The sequence below is a fragment of the Phalaenopsis equestris genome, unplaced genomic scaffold (assembly GCF_001263595.1).
Source record: "Phalaenopsis equestris unplaced genomic scaffold, ASM126359v1 Scaffold000760, whole genome shotgun sequence".
NCBI classification, from domain to species: Eukaryota; Viridiplantae; Streptophyta; class Magnoliopsida; order Asparagales; family Orchidaceae; genus Phalaenopsis; species Phalaenopsis equestris.
This window is the reverse complement of record NW_018165200.1, coordinates 253,278-273,385: the sequence shown is the minus strand read 5'-3', so window position 1 is coordinate 273,385 and position 20,108 is coordinate 253,278. Positions and strand designations below refer to the sequence as shown.

Below are 20,108 nucleotides of genomic sequence, written 5' to 3'. Positions count from 1 at the left end.
CACATGTGTTGTAAACATCATTATAATATAAATTAATACCCATTTCCTTTATATATATATATATTAAATAAAAGAATGGTTGGAGGCTATTATACGAGCCCTCAACCACCTCATGTGCCTACCTATTCGAGAACCGCCTTCACTACCGGCAAACTGGTCAAAGGGTGATTTGAACCCTTGATCTGAGGGGATTTACAACCTTCAAAGAGGTTGTTCTAACAACAGACCAGGTTGGCGGCAATCATATATATATCTATATATCTATATAATGGTTTTTTTTGCACCTTTTCAATAAAGTTTCAAATGTTTGGCAAATGTTACTTATTTTTGTTTTTCTGTTTTTTATTATTGATGAATCAATGCATTTTGTTAAGATATTCTCTCTAATTTAGAAGGTAATTGTGGATTAATTATTTTTCCAAATCGAGCTTACTATATATTGTACAAACGCAGAAAAAAAGTGCTGAAACTTAAAACATTATCTCGAATTATTCTTTTATGATGTTGTTTCCTAGATTTTATTTATGACACATGGTTTATATAGGTTATTCTACTCTGTATTTTGATTCCCAGATGGTTCTGTCCTAAGAAAATAATTTAAAGTTTGATTAATGTACAATTTTATGCTTTAATCAGGCAATAATCAACTCACAAGCCAACATTATCAACTTAATGAGGTATGCCTTTTCACCTGATTGGTTTTACTTCATTTTTTAAATATTGTATTTAGCAGTTTTATGAAAGTGCAACATTTGTCACAGGATGGTAATTTTCATGGATTTATTTGCAAAAAACTTTATACTGAAGCTAGTGCTACATCTAGCCTCTACAGTGGTGAAAATACTAGTTCTGGTTCTCAGGTGAAAAGCATTTCCCTTTCTTGTACAGAAATTCTGGATACTGATGATCGTTCAAATTTGAAAGTGCTACTCATGATCCAGAACATCTTCAAATCAAATGAAGATCCTCATGATATAGAGTCAGCAATCAATAAATGTAAGCTTACCCTTACTGAGGATTTGGTCATCCAGGTCCTTCGGAGGCATAACTCTGATTGGAAGTCTTCCTTTTTCTTTTTTAATTGGGCATCCAGACAAAAAGGTTATAGTCATGGATGGAGATCCTATAATGAAATACTTGATATTCTTGGACGGATGAAACAATTAGAACTGATGCAACAAGTTTTTGACGAAGTACCGAAGGAGAGAATGGCTGCAGTGATTACTGAGAGAACATTTGCAATTCTAATGAACAGATATGCAGCAGCTCATAAAGTAGAATCAGCCATTCAAGTGTTTTACAAGAGAAAAGATTATGGCTTTGAAGATCAGATGCTTGCTTTTCAAACACTTTTGATGTCTCTTTGCAGGTATAAACATGTTGAAGAGGCAGAAGCTCTCTTTCTTAAAAAGCAAGATGAGTTTCCTCCTGTTATTAAAAGCCAGAACATAATTCTTAATGGCTGGTGTGTTTTGGGAAATTCACGCGAAGCCAAAAGGTTTTGGAATGACATAATATCTTCAAAGTGCAAACCAGATTTGTTCACATATGGCATTTTCATCAATTCATTGACTAAGGCTGGAAGGCTTGGCACAGCGGTGAAGCTTTTTGCTGCTATGCGAAAGAATGGGTACAATCCGGATGTGGCAATTTGTAATTGCATCATTGATGCTCTCTGTTTCAAAAAGAGGATCCCAGAAGCTCTTGGAGTATTTAATGAGATGAATGAACCTGGTTGCCTTCCTGATGTTGCTACATATAATTCTCTCATAAAACACCTCTGCAAGATTAGAAGAATGGAGAAAGTATTTGAGCTTTTAGATGAGATGGAGAAAAGGGGATGCCTCCCGAATGCTAGAACATATTCCTATATTCTGAAAACAACAAGAAAGCCTGAAGAAGTTACTGAGTTACTGCATAAAATGGAGAGATCTGGCTGCAAAATAAATGGGGACACTTATAATTTAGTATTAAACCTTTATTCTCGGTGGAACTACCAGGAAGGTGTCCATTCTGTTTGGGCTGAGATGGAGAAAAAGGGCGTTGGTCCTGATCAACGGTCTTACACCATTATGGTTCATGGATTATATAACAGCGGGAATTTTGATCAGGCTCTGCAGTACTTCAGCAAAATGAGCTCAAAAGGAATGATTGTAGAGCCACGAACGAAGTTACTAGTTGAAGCAATCCACTTGAAAGAAGGAAATCTTGCTAAGCTAGACTTGTCACTTTAGTCTTCTTTTGCTGCGATGGGACAGGACTTTCACTGTTTAATTATTGTCAAGTGATATGAATGAAGGTATATTGCTATAGATTGTTGAAAAAGTACTAATTTGCAAACTGGATGACAAAATTTCCCTTTTTTCTGTTCTTTCTTTACATTATATATATGAACATTTAAGGTTAGGTTTATCAATTTTTTGATTTGTAGCGGGATCCAATCTCCTAAACACATGTAACTTTACTTTTGAGCAATAAAATTATAAAATTACCTACGGGTTTCCTTCTTAAAAAAAAAAAAAGGTTAGGGTTATCAATTGTCTAACTTGTTTTTCCACCCTCAATAATCATAATTGCCTCTGTAATCGTTCAATTTTCTTAGTGTATTATGTTGATTTTACTTTACAGAAACATTTAAGGGTTGTTATTGAAATTACTAGTCCTTGAATCTTTCATTTTTTGTGGACACTTAATGTAACCTTTTCTTCATCAGATGGGATCATCCCTTCCTCTTTAATACAGACTTGGGAAAGGTATTGTTGTAGATGAAGACTTTGTCGGGGGCTTAGAATGCTTCAGTATGCTTTCAATGTAGTTTATGTTTGGCACAAAAATATAATATATGTGGGAGCTTGAAAGTAAGTCCGGTATAATAAGCTTGATAAACTTTCGCGAGTTAGATTGCACATTATAAGCAATTTTTAATATTTTGTTGGGTTTTAATTGATTCTTTTGTTTAAGGAATTTTACGGTTGCAATCTCCTATAGTTAATTATTCTTGATTATTGATATCAAAAAGTGTCACTTTGTATGTGGGTGCTTGGTTATGCAGATGAAATATATTTGATTTCATTGGATGGTTGCGTCATGCTCGTGGAATATATATGGTGGGTGGTGATAAATCATCTATAGATCCCATTCCCATACAAATCTCCTAGGATTATTGAGTGGATTTCATTCAAAAGAATCTAAGGGCCTAAGTGATCACTATTAGGTTTCTCGTTGGGAGCTATGAGTTTCCTCATTTGAGCATAAAATTGATGTTATGCCGAAGGCACAATAATGTACTTAATGATCACGGCTCACTTATTGGCAAAGCACTTGGTATACAAGGTAGGATGAGAGGCTTAAAGACATGGAGCATGACTAAGCAAATTATAATATTGAACTTTGTTTTACTTCTAAAAGCATGATTTTGAGCAAGTATTAATTGATTTTTACAAGGGTGGAGGCACACCGTCTACAATTTGTTGCATAGGATCTTTTGATCATCTATACTTATGTTGGAGGCTGTTACCCTTGGGTGCAGTAATGCTCTAACATGTATTTTGGTGCAATTCTATTATTGTTTTTTCTCAAAACATGTTTGATGCATTTTGAGTTTTATACACCTTAGGGTGGATTTTACATTTTGTAGGGTGCATTAATCCCTTGGCAACTTCCTATATGCAATTTGTAGTCATTGATGCTCTGACATTGTTGATGCATTCAGTGCTTTGACATGTATATCAAGCAATGGGGAACATAGTTTCTTCTGAACAGTCGAATTCATATTTTTCTCTATATAACCTTGGGGAACATAGTTTTTTCTGTGCAACTGTGTCATGTAAATTGAGTTTTTTCCACCCTCTCTCTCTCGAAGCAACTTTCTTTTTCCTCTCCCTCTTCTATTTTCTTTACCAAATCTGTGTTCTATATTTCTCTCTTGTTTGCACAATAATTAGTAATGTTCTTTGCTAGGTTTGAACCTTCTTTTTCATAAAAGTGTAGGTTGGCACGTTGGAACCACCAAATATCTTACCAATCTGTACTTGCAATATCAATTTGGTATTAGAACAATGCCATTGTGCGGATTTAAATTTTATAACATAGATTTTTTTTCTATTTTTTTCTTGCAATTTTCAACTCAAGTTTCTATTGTTTGAATATTTGTTTGACGAGATTCCTTTATGCTATTCTCTCTATTCTGATTGAATTCTTGCTTTGGTGATTGCTACTAAAAAGTTTCTATTCGCTTGCTATTGTTTTTAATTCATCTGCACAACTACACATACGCACAAACTTTGACCACAATCATGCAACGCAAAACACTTCACAACTGTAAAATTTTTCTCTAGAAACAACATTTTTTCCTTGTCTTATTAGTTGGTTCCATTGAATCATTGTTGATTTGGCGACCTTGAAAACTTTGATCTATAGTGTGGTTCTGACCTCCTAGTTAATTCACTTCAGATTCAATTGGTCCGATCATGCTCTGCCACTCGGGTATCATCTTTGTTGATTGAATTTGGTTGTTGATTAAAGGAAATTCTGATTGGCTGTTATCAGGCTTTATTACACTTCCGTTTCCTCTTAACCTTTCTTCTGGTCTGTAGGTATCCTTTGAAGAACCACTGGGCATATAATTCTCATCTTTGAAGCTATTACATTTGTCATCTCTAACGACTTAATTGATACCAGAATTTGGTTCATGCACTTTCAACCATGATTGTGAGTATTATTGCTTATCGTGCACACACTTTACTATCTAGTAGTCTATTTCAGCATATGATCTCTAGTATATTGTAAGCTCATGGTTGTATAATTTGTGTTTATCATCACCGTGCCAGTGTTATTCAATTTGAATATATCTAACGATTGTATTTACTTACTTTAATAAGTTTTATAATTATTGTGCATTTTCTCCATGTGGATGTAATTTGACGATCTACTTGCATGCACTTTACTTTCTTTTCAATCTAATACATTTTCTGCATTAGTGAGTAACATCTTTATAACTTTCTTATGTTTTAATTTTCTTGCTTCTTTTTAATCCCTAAATGGGTCTGGCATGTTGACAATTAAAAGGGGAGACTGACAATTTTAGATGCATTAGTAATATTTTCAAAGATTAAATTGATCAACATATTACTTAAATTGACACTCGCAACTCAGCAACATAATAAATCTGCGTTTACTGCACTACCAAATCATTACACACCAAAATATAGTGCCCAAACTAAGTCATCTACTAGCTCCTTGCTACATGAGTGTTAACTATCATGGCCTGACTCGTTGTATAACAGACATCATAGCAACAAACAATAGAGAAACTTCCAAATGACAAAATCAATAACAAGATCAGTTCAACACTAGGCTTTTCATAATATCACTAATTTTAATATTAGTTTTTACTATAGTTAATTATATATCATGAATGCACGTCATCTAATACGTACAGAACTACAAATATCCATAAAAGTTCTATAAACATCCCACCACATAAAAAGGTCCATCAATATCTAAGGCATACTCGGAGCTATAACATCCTCTAAAAGTTTATAACAACATTCAGCCAATTATACTAGTCCATCATTATCTGATTGTAAACTTTTACATTTTTTCTTTTTTGGGTTTCATATTTCTGGAGTTCATATGAATATCTTGGTGATATTGTGACGTTTGACACCACATGTGCTAACTAGTCGCTATTCTATGTTGGCTCTACTTTTTTTTTGTGTTAATCGTCATGGTCATTCATTATATGCACTTTAAATAAAAATATCCTACTTGGTTGTTGTCATGACAGTTTCTTTATATGAATGTGAAAGCTCCAAATACAATTTTTACAACCGTGTAAGGTTATGAGAGCTGGTAATGTGCAAGGAGCTCTGTATGCATACCATAAATTTTTTTGAGTAACTTTAAAATGAATCATATTATTACTCGGAAACCAACATAAATGGCTCAGCAATAAGAATAAAGCTATAAGATTCTATACATTGTTTTATGCTTGCTTGATAATTGTTTTATGGCTCTATTATTTTAGGAACACTTTTATTATAAAACCCCATTCTCAACATTTAATTCATGTAGTGATAGCATTGTTACAAAGATTATTTATCAGAAAACTTTCTCGTACTTTAAAAAGGCTAGATACAAATGACATAAGGTCTCAAACCACTTCTTAACAACAAGAATAACAACATTACGACATTAGGAAAAAAGATACCGTGTCTCAATTTAATGTTTGGGTCAACCTTTAATTTATGTCATGCTCATTTGCTTGACTTTTGTGTATAACTAATGCTATGCAACAAGTTCGTGAGACATCAATATTAAGTATTTTAATAGTGTTTCTTTCTCTTGAATTTTCAATGGAATATAATACTCACACTTCACTATCTGGCACATTGAAGTTTGCATCTATTTAAGTGAAGTTAATGTAGAAATAAAATTGTGCATTTTTCTTTGAAAATTTCCCTCCTTACTAGGATAGCCACTAGGAACAAAATCATAATCTTTCACTTTAAATTTATCAAGTTCCATGATGCAATCCTTGACAATGTGATTGACTTATAAAATATCATAGATATTCTTAAAATCATGAAAACCATATCTAAATGTATAGATTAATAGACTAAAAATCCAAATTGCGTGAAAAAGTGTGATTTTTCTTGTCTGAGCTATAAAACGTGAATTTTGCATGCTACTGTTGTGCTAGGAACGCTCTTTGATATTGTTAAAGCAGTCAGTGTCAGTTTTTTAGGGCTCCATTAAACAAATTAGATGATAAAATCAAAATGTATTTCATCTTCCTTTTCTCACAGTTCCACGTTTAGAATTCTTTTATCATTTCCTCTATACTCAGCTTTAATAAGATATTTCTATAACAAAATATAATATATTTCAAAATAATAAAAGAAAAACAAAAAGCGTAGTATAGATCCTTATCAAGCACATCCCATGACCAAATGATCAAAGAGCTGACATAATTACTTCCTCGTGTGTTGCAACAGCTTTGCAGTGCCATCTATTAGTGAAAGTTTAAAGCAATGCTTAAACTTCAATAACTTTCATTATGAAAAATAGTTATAATAAGCTAGGTGATGATGTAAGCATGCTCTCTCGACTAAAGCACCCCCTTGAACATGGAATACATTTGTTTGCAAACCATTCAAATTTTTTCTTCTCCAAAAATATTCAATGCACTGCTTCATGGAATCCTTATATGTGACTTTTTTAAAAATTAAAACAGCATAAAGAAAAAAAAAATTAATTAGTAGTAACTGCTATCACATTTTCTTTGAAGTAATCACTAACGCATCTGCATTTGTTGGAAGCAATTATGTCAGCTCTTTGATCATTAGGTGATGGGATGATTTAGATTGTAATCTTTAACTTTTTTTTCTTTTTTAGGTGGATCATTAGAGAGGTTTTTTGTATGCGATAATGTTATCAACTTTCTTAAGGAAGTCGCGTATGTGATTTCAATTATTTTTTTCTTTGTTCCCCCACATGAGTTTCAAACTTGCACTATTGAGCTTACTCATTTGTTTATTACAATGGATTGTGTAAACTTCTTTTCTTTCTTGTTTGCAATTTGAGCTTTTAAAGCATTGATTTATCTTGTTAAGCCCTTGCTTAGTTTAGCATTTTTTAAATCACTTGAACAAGTTTCTCTTTATTGTGTCCCTCGTATGCAATCAAACAAACTATTTCTAAGGCATACATGTCAAGAGTGCATACTATAGTGCGCATTATTGCCCTTAGTGTAGCAAGACAATCCTGATCTATTTGTGCAGCGACATATGGGGCGTCTGCTTAATTTTTTATATGAGTGAGTTGTAGTGCACGACACATTTCCCTTGCAATATACACTATTTTACTTTTTTATTTTATGTTATAAAATTATTATTATTATTGTTTAATTTTTTATATATTAATATTGTTTTTATTGGAATTTGATTACTCATTCATGGTAATACACACAATCATGCATTGACGACTATGCTCTTCTTTGTAGTTCTTCATATATAGAGATAACTTTGCCTCTTTGTCAATACAAAGACTTGGGAATATGCCTCCTTTTTGCATGGACAGCCGGCTTGACTCCCTTTCGCAGCCTTTTGAAGAGGATGGGTCCTCTTTTCACACATGGATGACTACGCCTCCTCTTTGGCTTATAAACTCTAGTGACGCTTGGATGAAGAGAACTCTTTGCTTGATGGCTTTCAGGGAGACACTGAGATAAAAACTCCATTTGATTAGTATCGCTTGCTGACCAAATCAAAGTCAAAAGACTTATTTTTACATGTATGTTTACTCTTTCTTTTTTTTTTCCCTTATTTTAACTATTTGGCTTGATTTTGTTTTGTTTGTTTGTTTTATATTTTTTTGTTTGATTTAATTTGGTTGAAATTTCAACCTAATTTTATTTTGTATATTTTGTAGATCTATCATTTGATTGAGTAAAGATAGTGCCGCCAAATCAAAGTCAAAAGACTTGTTTTTACATGTATGTATACTCTTTCTTTTTTTCCCTTTTCTTAACTACTATTTGGCTTGATTTTATTTTGTTTGTTTATTTTATATATTTTTTTGTTTGATTTAATTTAGTTGAAATTTCAACCTAATTTTATTTTGTATAATTTGCTAATCTATCATTTGATTGAGTATAGGTAGTGATATCAGAACTAGTTAGAAAATCAATAAAAACAAAAGCAAATTTTATTAATATTGAAACAGGGTTACAACACGTCACAAACAAAAAGATGAATTATAACGACAAATCTGTCTTGGGCTAGGATTGAAAGAAAAGATCCGAGAGCGGTGGTGGCGTCGGAGAAGTGACAAGGGAAAAAGGGAAGGGTTGAGGAATATCTAATATGTTGGAAGGATGGTTGGTGATGACTAGGTGAGTCGGACAACAAGGAGAACTGCTATAGGGCGCCAAGCAGGCTACAAGGAGCGGCTGAAAGGGCTGGACGGTAAGACCAATAGCAGGTTGGAGGGGAATAGGGTGCTAAAAGGCGGATTGGAAAGGTTGAACCGTAAGGCAATGGCGGAAAAGGGGCTGCAGGTCAACGAGGATGGTAGTGGGATGGTCAAGGGCTAATGGAAGGGAAGAAGAAGGGGTGGGGAGGAGGATAGAGAAAGATACATCACCACCTCGGACTAAGATATAGCCGGAGCACCACCACCTCCTCGGAACAGCGCTAGAACAAGGAGAACAACTCCACAAAGAAATATGAAAACAACACATAGCAAAAGAACAGAACAATATTTATAAAGACTTGAACAAGAGAAAACAAGAAAGAAAAGGCTGACAATTAATGGAGGGAAAGGAGAAGGCGTGGGGAGGAGGATAGAGGAAGATACATCACCACCTCGAACTAAGATATAGCCGGAGCACCACCACTTCTTCGGAACAACGCTTGAACAGGGAGAACAAATCCACAAAGAAATATGAACACAATACATAGCAAAAGAACTGAACAATATTTATAAAGACTTGAACAAGAGAAAACAAGAAAGGAAATAACAACAAGGCTAGGCGGCATTATGTCTCATATTATGGCCACTTGATTCATAAGATGTTCGCTTGGACCGTTTGGTTAGGAAATTCCTTGGACCGGTCCTCAATTGAGCGGGTCGGATCGGTCCCCTACTCTCGCCTGTGCTAGAGTATCCCTGCTCCCGCTCTTCAGTCTTCTGGGTTTGGGTGAGCTTCGACCTCAATCGCTGAAGCTTCTGGTTTCCGTCTTCAATCTTGGTGAAACCTAGGTCCCACCGTCGATTGCACTGTCACCCAGCCCGTCAGAGAAGCTTGTCCCCTTTGTGAGCACATGTCCATCTCAAGTTATTCTCCTAAAACTTTGAACAATGTCTATACTGCTGAATCTTCTCAAAGTAACCCTCCCACAGTCAGTTCAATCAGACGTACAATGAGATAATCTGAACCTTCCCAACCAGCGGTGGAGCCGGTGGTGCGATGTCGATCTTGAGCCCTTGAAATACCCTCGATCATATTTGTCCTGTATCTAAAGCGGGTGTCTCAGTCCTCTCGTCTAGTATCATCACCAAAACTGGTTTCACTGACGTCGCTCTGTTGGTAAGGGCTATTGGGATCTCAGGCTTCGCCAAAGGGAGTAGAATGATGTGCTTCCTATTCTTGGTGAATGAGTATGTGTTCCTGAATCCATCATGTTGAGTCCTTCGCTCAAACTACCATGGTCGTCCTAACAGAAGGTGGAAGGTATGCATAGGGAACACATCACACCACACCTGATTCTGTAGTTGGCCCTCAATTGAGAACTCTACTAAGCATCTTTGGTCGATGTTGACCTGATTTTTTCTCTTTAGCCACTTCAGTAAATTTGGCTGTGAATGTCTCTTAGTAGTGAGTCCCAATTTCTCTACCATCTATGTCGTCGCCACATTCTGGCTGTTCCCACCATCGATGATGAGACTACATACATTTTTGTTTATTGTGCAGCGTGTGTAGAATATGTGGTGGCAAAGCCAATGTGAATCCCTCATGTCCTCCATTTATAGGATACTTCGAATCAAGAGCGCCTCTTCTTCATCTGGTGGAAGCTGATGCACTTTACCTTGTTCCTCAACATTCTCCTCGTCACTCATCTCTTCAACGGCGCATTGATCTGTGAGTGTGACTGCCCTTCTCGTGGGACAGTTGGAGGCAATGTGGTCGTAGTTGTAGCATCGACAACACTTCTTTGTCGGTATCGTGTTGTAGGACCTTCCCTTATTCTGTCTTTTCATGCTTTGATCCAAAGTATCATTCCCTTGTTCAGGCTTGCTTGTCTCCCGACGTACCCCAATTGATCGTTGTAATCGTAGGTGACCGTCTACTTGAAAGTTACTGCCTGAAGGATGATTGTTGCTTGCTTTGTTTTTGCTGCCTTTTCACCTTCAAGGCTAATGTCTAGACATCTCCCAGCATCCAGTACAGGTGTAATTGTACCGCATTGCTAATGACAGGTTTCAATCCTCCGAGATATCTGGCCAATGTATGCTCCTCTTACTCCGTCAGCTAGCATTTTAGCTGTAAGTGATCAAATTGGGTTGTGAACTCCACTGAAAGATTTCTTTGCTGCAATTTGTGTTTTAGAAGCATATCCTGGCGATAGTGGGGTGGGAGATACTGTCAGGACCCGACATAGAGCTTGAAAACCACAATAATGCAAGAGAAAGCGATATGCATGCTAGTCAAGCTTTTAGTTAATCAATAAAATATTTAATTATATTAAAAAAATCTTACTATATCAATAACATAACAATATCATTTTATATATGTACGACCATCACTGGAGTATCGTCTAAAAATTGTGTCAATTAAGACTCATAAATGTTGATTATTTTTTATATACGTGCATGAGTACTAGTGTGTCAATTAAGACTCATAAATGTTGATTATTTTTCATATACGTGCATGAGTACTTTAGTGTTCCCAACTAGTACCATCAAGATGTGACTCCAAAATAGTCAGTCATGCATATATAATCAGTTAATATAGATATATCATTCATATGCTCGTTGCATTCAATAAATATACTATATATAACATGCATGGTATTAAATAACTACAAACATTCCTAGCAATGTGACCAATAAAGAAAAATATATAAATCAAAATAAAGTTTGTGCAAATTTCTCTATGAACTAATGCATAAAATCAAGAAGAACCAAAATATTATCATAAATTAAAAATACAAGTACTCATCTCGTGATGGACAATCTGATTGCTCTAACCTCAAATTATCACCTATAAAGTATAAATATTTAATTATCAATTATTATTGTATTGAAATATTTTAGTCTTTAAGTTTAATTGTTGTAATCCAAATTAATATTAAATTATTATTATTATTATTAAAAAACACATTTAAAATAAAAAATTTAATCTTTTTTTAAATATATATATATATATATAATGCTATTTATAACTAACCCTATAATCATCGACCAAATCCTGGCTTTCTCTCGCGCGAGTTATATTAACTTTGGCTTCGACTCCCTTTCACACGAGTTGTTATAGCAGACGATGCCTCCTTCCTTCGTCCAGTCTTCTCTTCCTTCGGCTTCAGCTCACGCACTGTTTTTCTTTCTCTGCACTCGCACATTCCGCGAACTTCCTTTCTCTCGTCTTCCTTCGATTGGGAAGGCACTCTTCTCAGAGCCGCTCGACCCTCATGTAATTCATTCTTACCTTAGCCTCTCAAGCACGTTCCTTTATAGGGCGAAAGCAACCTTCGGTTCTCGATTCGCCTCATCTTCCTAACGGTTCTATTTTTCTTGTACGACTTCCTCATTTCCCCTCGTTTCCTCTCCCCCTTGCTTAGTTCTTCGTTTCCTCTCCCACTCTTTTCCTGTTCGATTCCTCCTCCCCCGGTAACTGAAATGGAACGTTACAACTACTTCTACATTGCCTTCTTCATTTTATCTCACCTAGTGATCTTCTCATTGTCTTCTCTTTTCCTCTGCCTCTCCACATTCTCCCACCATAAGGAAGCACTCTTCTTCAACTTAATGGCGGCTAGTTTGACCCCCTATCCTCTAGCACATCTATATAATTGAATATCTGCTCGAAAACCTGCAGCCAATCAATGTATTCATTCGGATCCATGTCTCTTTCAAACTCAGGTAAACCCACCTTGATCCCACAGTCTCTTTCAAACTCAGGTAAACCCACCTTGATCCCATAGTCTCTGTGTCCTTCAAATGACTTCTCTTGGAAAATCTCTCTCTGGGAGGGATTCAAATATCCCTCTTTAGGCCTCCTTTGATATTGTATTCCAAAACACCATGTCCTGTCTTCTTCATCGCTGAAAGTCTCCCCTTGGAAGGGATTCAGATCGTCATTTCTTTCTCCCCTTGACTCTCCAAATCCCGGTAGAAGTTAACCTCATCCTATGTTAACTCTTCAATCTCCGCTAGTTTCTGTTGAATACAACGTAACTCTCATTTCTTCCCTAGTAGGCTTAGGCATAATTCTCCTTAGTGGCATGAGTAGGAATTAAGGAATAGGAAAGACAAATTTTTATCGGCTTAGAGTTTGGGTTGTGGAAAGGATATGTGGTGGTAGGGAAGGAAAAAAAAAAAAATTATGGTGGATGCTAGGAAACCTTAGGATAGGACTTGGTTTAGGCTAGCTTTTATACCAAATGATATTAGAACTAGTTAGAAAATCAACAAAAATAAAAACAACTTTTATTATTAATGAAATTTGATTACAACATGTCACAAACGAAAAGGGGAACTACAACAACAAACCAGTTTCTGGCTAGGACCAGAAGAAAAGATCTAAGTGCGGTGGTGGCTTTGGCCAAGTGACAAGAAAAAAAGGGGAAGGGTTGAGGGTTGTTAGATTTGTTGGAAGGGTGGTTGGTGATGACGAAGTTAGTCAAACAACTAGAAGAACAGTTGTAGGGGGCCCGACAGGTTGCAAGGGCCGGCTGGGAGGGCTGGACATTAAGGCCAGCAGCAGGTTGGAGCGGAATAAGGTGCTGGAAGGTGGATTGAAAGGCTGAACAACAAGGTGGTGGTGGAAAAGGGGCGGCAGGTCAGCGAGGATGGCCAATGGCTAATGGAAGGGAAGGAGAAGGGGCAGGGAGGAGGATAGAGGAAGATACATCACCACCTTGAATTAGGATACAACTGGAGCACCTCTACCTCCTTGGTTATAGCCGTAGAATAGAGAGAACAACTAAACAAAGGAATCTGAAAACAACACAACAAAAAAATTAAACCTTCAATCTCTCAAAATAACAATTATTAAGACTTATACAAGAGAAACCAGAAACAGAAAGAACATCAAGGCTAGTGTCGCCTCATATTGTGGTCGCTCGATCTGTACGATGATCGCTTGGACCGCTCAATTAGGGAATTTCCTTGAGCGGTCAGACCAGTCCCCTACTCCCGCCCGCGTTGGAGTGTCCCCACATCCGCGTCAGATAGTGTTAAGGCAACACTATTTCACAATTTTTTTTATTAGCTACAAAAAATACAAGTTACATATTTATGCTGAACTTCGAGGAAAAATTTTGCATGAACTATGTCATTTTATTAAAAAAAATGTTGCCATCTATGTGATGTGTAATTTAAACCACTATCATATACTACTTATATGAAATTGATAGCAGTTTTACGACAAGTTATTTCTCTTTTATTGTTGAATTATTAATAAATTATGCATAATTTTTTAGTACTTTATATTATTTTTAAAATAGCGAGCTATGCACTTTGTGTTGTCTTATGGCTTTTAGGGATCTATATGTTTTGTTGTGTTAGTCGTTACTGACAAATATGCTTCGAGGTAGATCGCACTATATGTTGTTTTACTTAAACATGCAAAATTTCAATGTTATATTATATAATTTTCAATAATTTTTTTAATAGTCATCATCAAATATACCAATAAATTTTTTATCTTTTGGAAAATAGCTCCATAGATATGATTTTAATGATAGAATGCCTTTTTTCTTCGAAGCACTCAAAACTTTCTTTTTGGGAATTTTATACTTCAAAATTCCAAATGTTTAAAAAGAAGCTTTAGTGTAACATATAAAATGAGGGATTAACTAAGTGAAGAAGAGAGGATATATTATGTTATCTCTTACATTTAATAATTCCACAAATTCACATGGGTTTATGCTGTCCAAACTTTCCCCACATTTGTTTTAGCTTGTTTTCTAATATTATCAAATAAAAATTATGTAGAACTTATGCCTAATCATGGCTATCTAATGAAGAGGTATAGTTTCATATCAAACGAGTTGTCTTCGAATATTTTTGTTTATATGAGGGAATGAATACTAGCCAAGGTAAACACAAGGTATGCTGCTCATCATTGAATGACCAAGTAATGCCTAGTATGAGGAAATTCAATACTGTTTATGTTGAATGATTTTTAATATATATTTAGCTTTATAAGAAGACTCGTCAACTCTTCCGTTTCATGAGCTGGAAGTTCAAGTACTGTATCATTCTCAGCTGAGAAGAGGAAGTTTTTGGATGACACACTATTGGAGGGGTGTTTCTAAAAAGAGGGACGTTGGTGGATGAAGGCAATGTTCGATGATGACAGGTGATTAGTGGATAGAAATTTAGATGTAGAAGGCAAGGTTGAGTTATCAAGCTTTAGAATGTCGTTGACAATGCAGTCAGTTAAGGGATCGTTTGAGAGGTAAATGGGGGTGTGTTCTGACATACCAAAGGTCTAATTTTGCAATGATATGAAGCCCAAAATGAGACTTAGTGCATTATCAGTTGGCGTGGGCGTGTTCTCCACATAAGATCCAAATCCTTTTACTAATGTAGACTCCTCTGTTGTCTTAACGCAAATACAAATTGACATCCATAACCTTAGCTACAAAATAATCTCCTCAACTTTGATCGTCAATTTCAAACCTTACTTTCACCTCTATAGTTTGTTTATGTCTCTTAATTGTTTAGCAACTCCCTTTTTTGACATTATTAGCCTCTTATAGCATCACACTTCTCTATTTTGGCTACTCCCCTTCCTGCAACTCTATCCTCATTTGTTACTACCTTCCTCCATTGACTATACTCCCTCTTGGAAATGTCCCTCCAATGATAGCAATACGTCTTTCGGCAATTGCTTTACTTGCTTCTAATCAGCAACACCTTTTTTGTAAGCTTTTTTTATATTGTTTATTACTGAAGATGAAGTTTAGTCTTTTTTTTTTTGTTTCTAATTTAGCGTTTACAATATTTTCATCTTCATTTTTCTTTGTGCAACTTTTAATATATGGTTGCTACAATCCTGAAAATGAAGCAAAAGTTTGAACTCATTCATATTAGCTCAAAAATAAGTTTATTTTATGAGGAGAATAAATAATTAAAGACTATGATGAATGAGAGGTGACTTTCACTAAAAAGATAATCTCTTCCATCAACTTTTTGGAAATCCCATTATTCTTTACAGAATGTATGGTTGAAGATGATTTTTTTTCCTCCTTGATTTAAAAAAAAATCAAATGATACTTGAATAGTTTAGAGTCAAAGTTGTTGTTGGAATACTTTGGCCTAAAGCATATGGAACTAAATGTTGATAGAATGTCTTCTTTTAAGAGCATAATTAGGGGAACCTCTTCCAATAGATGGACAATTTTAAATTTCTTCTTATTTTTGATGCTTACCTTTTTATCTCATTCTTCTTTTATTTGATAACGAAAGGCCTAGAGCATCAATATGATTTAGTCATTCAGTACGTTTTAATATTTTCAGAACTGTTTTTTCCTCTTTTAAGTAGAAACATTTAAATATGACTTTTGTTGTACTGCTACACCCTGCTTGTTGGGCAAGCATGACTGGACATTGTTTTACATAATTGTTTATTTGATAATAATCAAAACCATGCTTGGAGGCTTCATAAGCGTAATTGTGAGAAGATTTGAGCTCCTTATACCTGTGTGATTGCATGATGGCATTCAATATAAGATAACTTCATTTATGCCTTTTTTTTTTCAATACGGCTTATACCTTATTTCATTTCTGGCAATTTGTAGTTATTTTATTAAATATTTGGTCTACGAGCATTCACGACACTGGAATGCTTGGTTTGCTTCATGTCTTGAGTGCTTTGGTGGGTAAGACCTATCACAAAAATCTTGATCATGAAGATATTTTCAAAATAGGCAAGTAGATTTGTTAATATTTATTAGAAGTTTTAGGGTAGATTATATTATATATTTTGTAATCTACAGGTTATGTTGCAATAACATTCGTTGTTATCCATTTCATAATGCTTTTTTTGCTAACAAACCCAATGTGAGGTAATAGTGAGGTGCTTGTTCGAACCATTCGGGAAGTGATTAATTAGGTGGAAGACCCAAGAAAGTGGAGTTATTAATGGTTTAAATTGCAAGCATGAATGAGAGGATCATTAGGATGGTTGTTTCATGGTATCTAGCCCGCACCAGAGAAATGATCTGCTATTTTATATTATTTGCTCCGTCTAGTCTCCGAATTTAGTATGCTTTTCTTATATGATTTTAATAATTTTGATAGCATGTGATATTTATTTGTAGATCAATCATATTTACTGATATTCTGGCAAAAAATGCAGTAATTCTACGTTGGATGACTTTGATGTTGCTTCTTGTGATTATCCTAATTAGGAGGGAGGTTTTAGATGAAATGTATTTAGTATTTGCACTTTAGTTTTCATAAAATTTACTCATTCTTTTGTAGGCTTTATTATGGTAATGTGAGTGCTATATTTCATTGAAATGTTGATGAGAGGAAGCTTTGATCGATTAGTGAAGCATGCTATCGTAGGCTTACTCGCGAGAGTAGATCATAATAAGCTAGCAATGTTATGTTTTTTGCCCTACTATTAGGAGTTGTGATATGCTTTAAATTTTTAGTGCTTCCAGGGTTAGATTGTTCTTATTGTATGTTGATTATAGTTAGAGAGAATTGTCAAATTGGTCCCTCGACCTTTATTCTATAAAAGTGTTAATTTAGTCCTAAAAGTTTTTTTGATATGTGTTGAAATAGTCCCGAATGAAGATTATTTTAGCCCCATTAACGAGTCTAGTACTACCAATTTAGTAGTACTTTTATAAACTTTGGGACTAAAATAGTCTCATGTAAACAGTCAATGGGCTATTTCGGCACTTGTTACAATTCTATACCATTTGTTCTCAATCTTTTGGAATTTTTCTGATACATAATTTTTGTAACAAAATTATTAAATTTAATTTTTTTTATATACATAAGCGGACGAGATTGATGATAAAATGTTTCTCCACGCATTCTTTCAATTGCTAATTTCTATAATTGATCATTTAATTTATGAAAATAATATGCAATGGGTTTTCGTTATTAAGTTGAGATTTTGGAAGGTAAATCCTCGAACAACTCAAGTAACATATTTTACAAAGTAGGCAAAGCAATCGAGATTGATCATGTAATGTCGAAAGGTATGGTTCTGTCATATTCATAATGCAATGGTAGATTTGTATTACGTTTACATATTTTTAGAAAGAAGTAAGGCCCTGGTAGATGCACATTTTAACATTTTTTTCTATTATAGTTATGTTTTATATATATTTTATTTGTGTGTCTGTGTGTTTTGTTATATTGATTGTACATTCGAAAGTGAATTTTCTAAGCCATCGAGGTAGCACATAATAACTTGGGTCTTTTGGACCTATTAGATTGGGTCTTTTTATCATAAACCTGAAGCCTGTTTCTTTTTTAACTGATCAGACTCATCGATTGTCCATCAAAGTGGTGGGTCTAACGACTATCTATTAAGAAAACCTGGCGAGCTCCTCCACCTCCAAGCTCGCCTGAACTCATCAAGCTTCTCCGCTGAGCTCGCTTGTACTCATCGAGCTCTTCCTTCAAGCTCACACATACTCGTCAAACCTGTTCGTTGAGCTCGCCTGCAATTCTCAAGCTTCACCACCGAGGTCCATCCTTCGAGATCGCCGACATGGTAGAAGGAATGAGACTTTGACCCATCACTATTAATGCTCATTTACGAACCGTCTGACCTCTATGGAGTTATCTTTTCAACAACAAATCTCAATAGATTGCGTACAGTACGACCTCTATCCTGGAACTACATCCCTCTTCACCTCCTCTACTCATCTCACGAGGTCTCTTCCACATTGTATGAATTCATAAACTTTATGGGAGCAAGTGTTAAAAGAATTCAACAATGACATTGATGATGACAACTTATCTTTCTTTCATGTTATTATGAATGATTTTGTTTTGTACTTGAAATTGTTTATTACAATATATAAGTTATATTAGGCTGGGCCATCATTAATCAATCTTCACTAGCTATAACCTAATTTAGAAGATTGCCCTTCATTCACGGTTAGGAATGCTTTTAGTCCGACATGTGGCTATGTTGTGGGGTTAGATATATCTTTTAAGCGCGCGAGGACACGTCACAAGCAACTAGGATTTATGAATCTATATATGCATATATGTTTATCAATTAGAGTATTCAACATTCATGGGGCTGAGATGTAATGGAACTCTTCTAACACAAACATTGATGACAACATTATAAAAGTATTTACATGTAGTGTAATAACAACTAATATCTGGCAATAATTATGATTAATGCATAACCCTGCTGAAGAAAATTGCCATAGATTGTCTTATATAGATAAAAGTAGCTGAGACATTTATTTTGCTTGTAGTTTATCTAAGATTTTATGCCATTATTGTTACGTTTATAGAAGTTGGAAGTCTCTAGTTATTTTATATATTTAGACTCCTTACTTCAGAAGATCAACCAAGCTTAGTGCACCATGCAATTGCATGAGTGATATGCTGAGCCATTTGTAGAGATTTGGCACACAGCTCCTTCTGGCCAGGGAATGTATGTGGATTTATTTTTATGGGATTCTTGTATATATAATTGAAATATTTGCATACATACCACCCAATTCCTATGTATTTACTTATCTAACATCTAAGCTTCTATTTTTAAGCTTCTATTTTTACATATATGCATTAAAGGGTGTATTCTACTTTTTAAAAATCAAAATATTTGTATTTTTGATGTGATATGAGAGATTTGGGTGGTATAAATATAAAATAGCAAATGTGTCATATATGTAAATACATAGGAATTAGGTGGTATGGATGTAAATGGTCATCATCCTCACCAATGAATGGTCGTATGCAGTCTAGTGTTTTGCTAGAAGAGTCTGATTTCTCATTTCTTCGCCGCCCTCGGTCAGTCTAACGCAGCAACAACGTTGCACCGCCGCTACTTGTTCTTGATTGCCTCTATCGCAACCACCGATCGTGATTGTTTTGTTATTTCAATAAATTTGAAAATGCTCGCAACTAAAGATAAAATAAAAGATTTATGTATATATTTTAAAAAAACATAACAAGTATATTTTTTCAAATTTCTAGCTAAAGGACTTTTAATCAAATTTGTGTTAAATAGGATTTATTGAATCCAGTAAATCTGGATTTATCAAATATGGGTGTGTTTGGCTGCATATGAAATTTATGTTAAACAGTATTTATCAAATTCAGTCGGCGGTGGAGCAGATCGTGGAGCATCGGCGGAATAAATTTGGTCCGAAATCGGATATATT

At 35.0% G+C, this 20,108-nt stretch overlaps 1 protein-coding gene across 7 annotated transcripts in view; it reads left to right on the top strand.

The window, feature by feature from the left end:
• Window positions 1-18,759, top strand: part of LOC110030759 (putative pentatricopeptide repeat-containing protein At3g15200) — a 22,837-nt gene extending 4,078 nt beyond the window's left edge. For 2 of the 7 annotated variants that reach the window (XM_020733655.1, XM_020733656.1), the window contains 6 exons: window positions 637-677; window positions 762-2,299; window positions 4,596-4,710; window positions 8,006-8,295; window positions 8,434-8,497; window positions 18,241-18,759. In XM_020733655.1, the coding sequence (XP_020589314.1) occupies window positions 637-677; window positions 762-2,234 (1,514 nt within the window). In that variant the 3' untranslated portion in view covers window positions 2,235-2,299; window positions 4,596-4,710; window positions 8,006-8,295; window positions 8,434-8,497; window positions 18,241-18,759. Of the gene's footprint in view, window positions 1-636; window positions 678-761; window positions 2,300-2,713; window positions 2,859-4,595; window positions 4,711-8,005; window positions 8,296-8,433; window positions 8,498-18,240 lie in introns of those variants that run through there. The other 5 variants (XM_020733660.1, XM_020733659.1, XM_020733657.1 and 2 more) reach the window with 5 other exon arrangements.
• The last annotated feature ends 1,349 nt before the right edge of the window (window positions 18,760-20,108 follow it).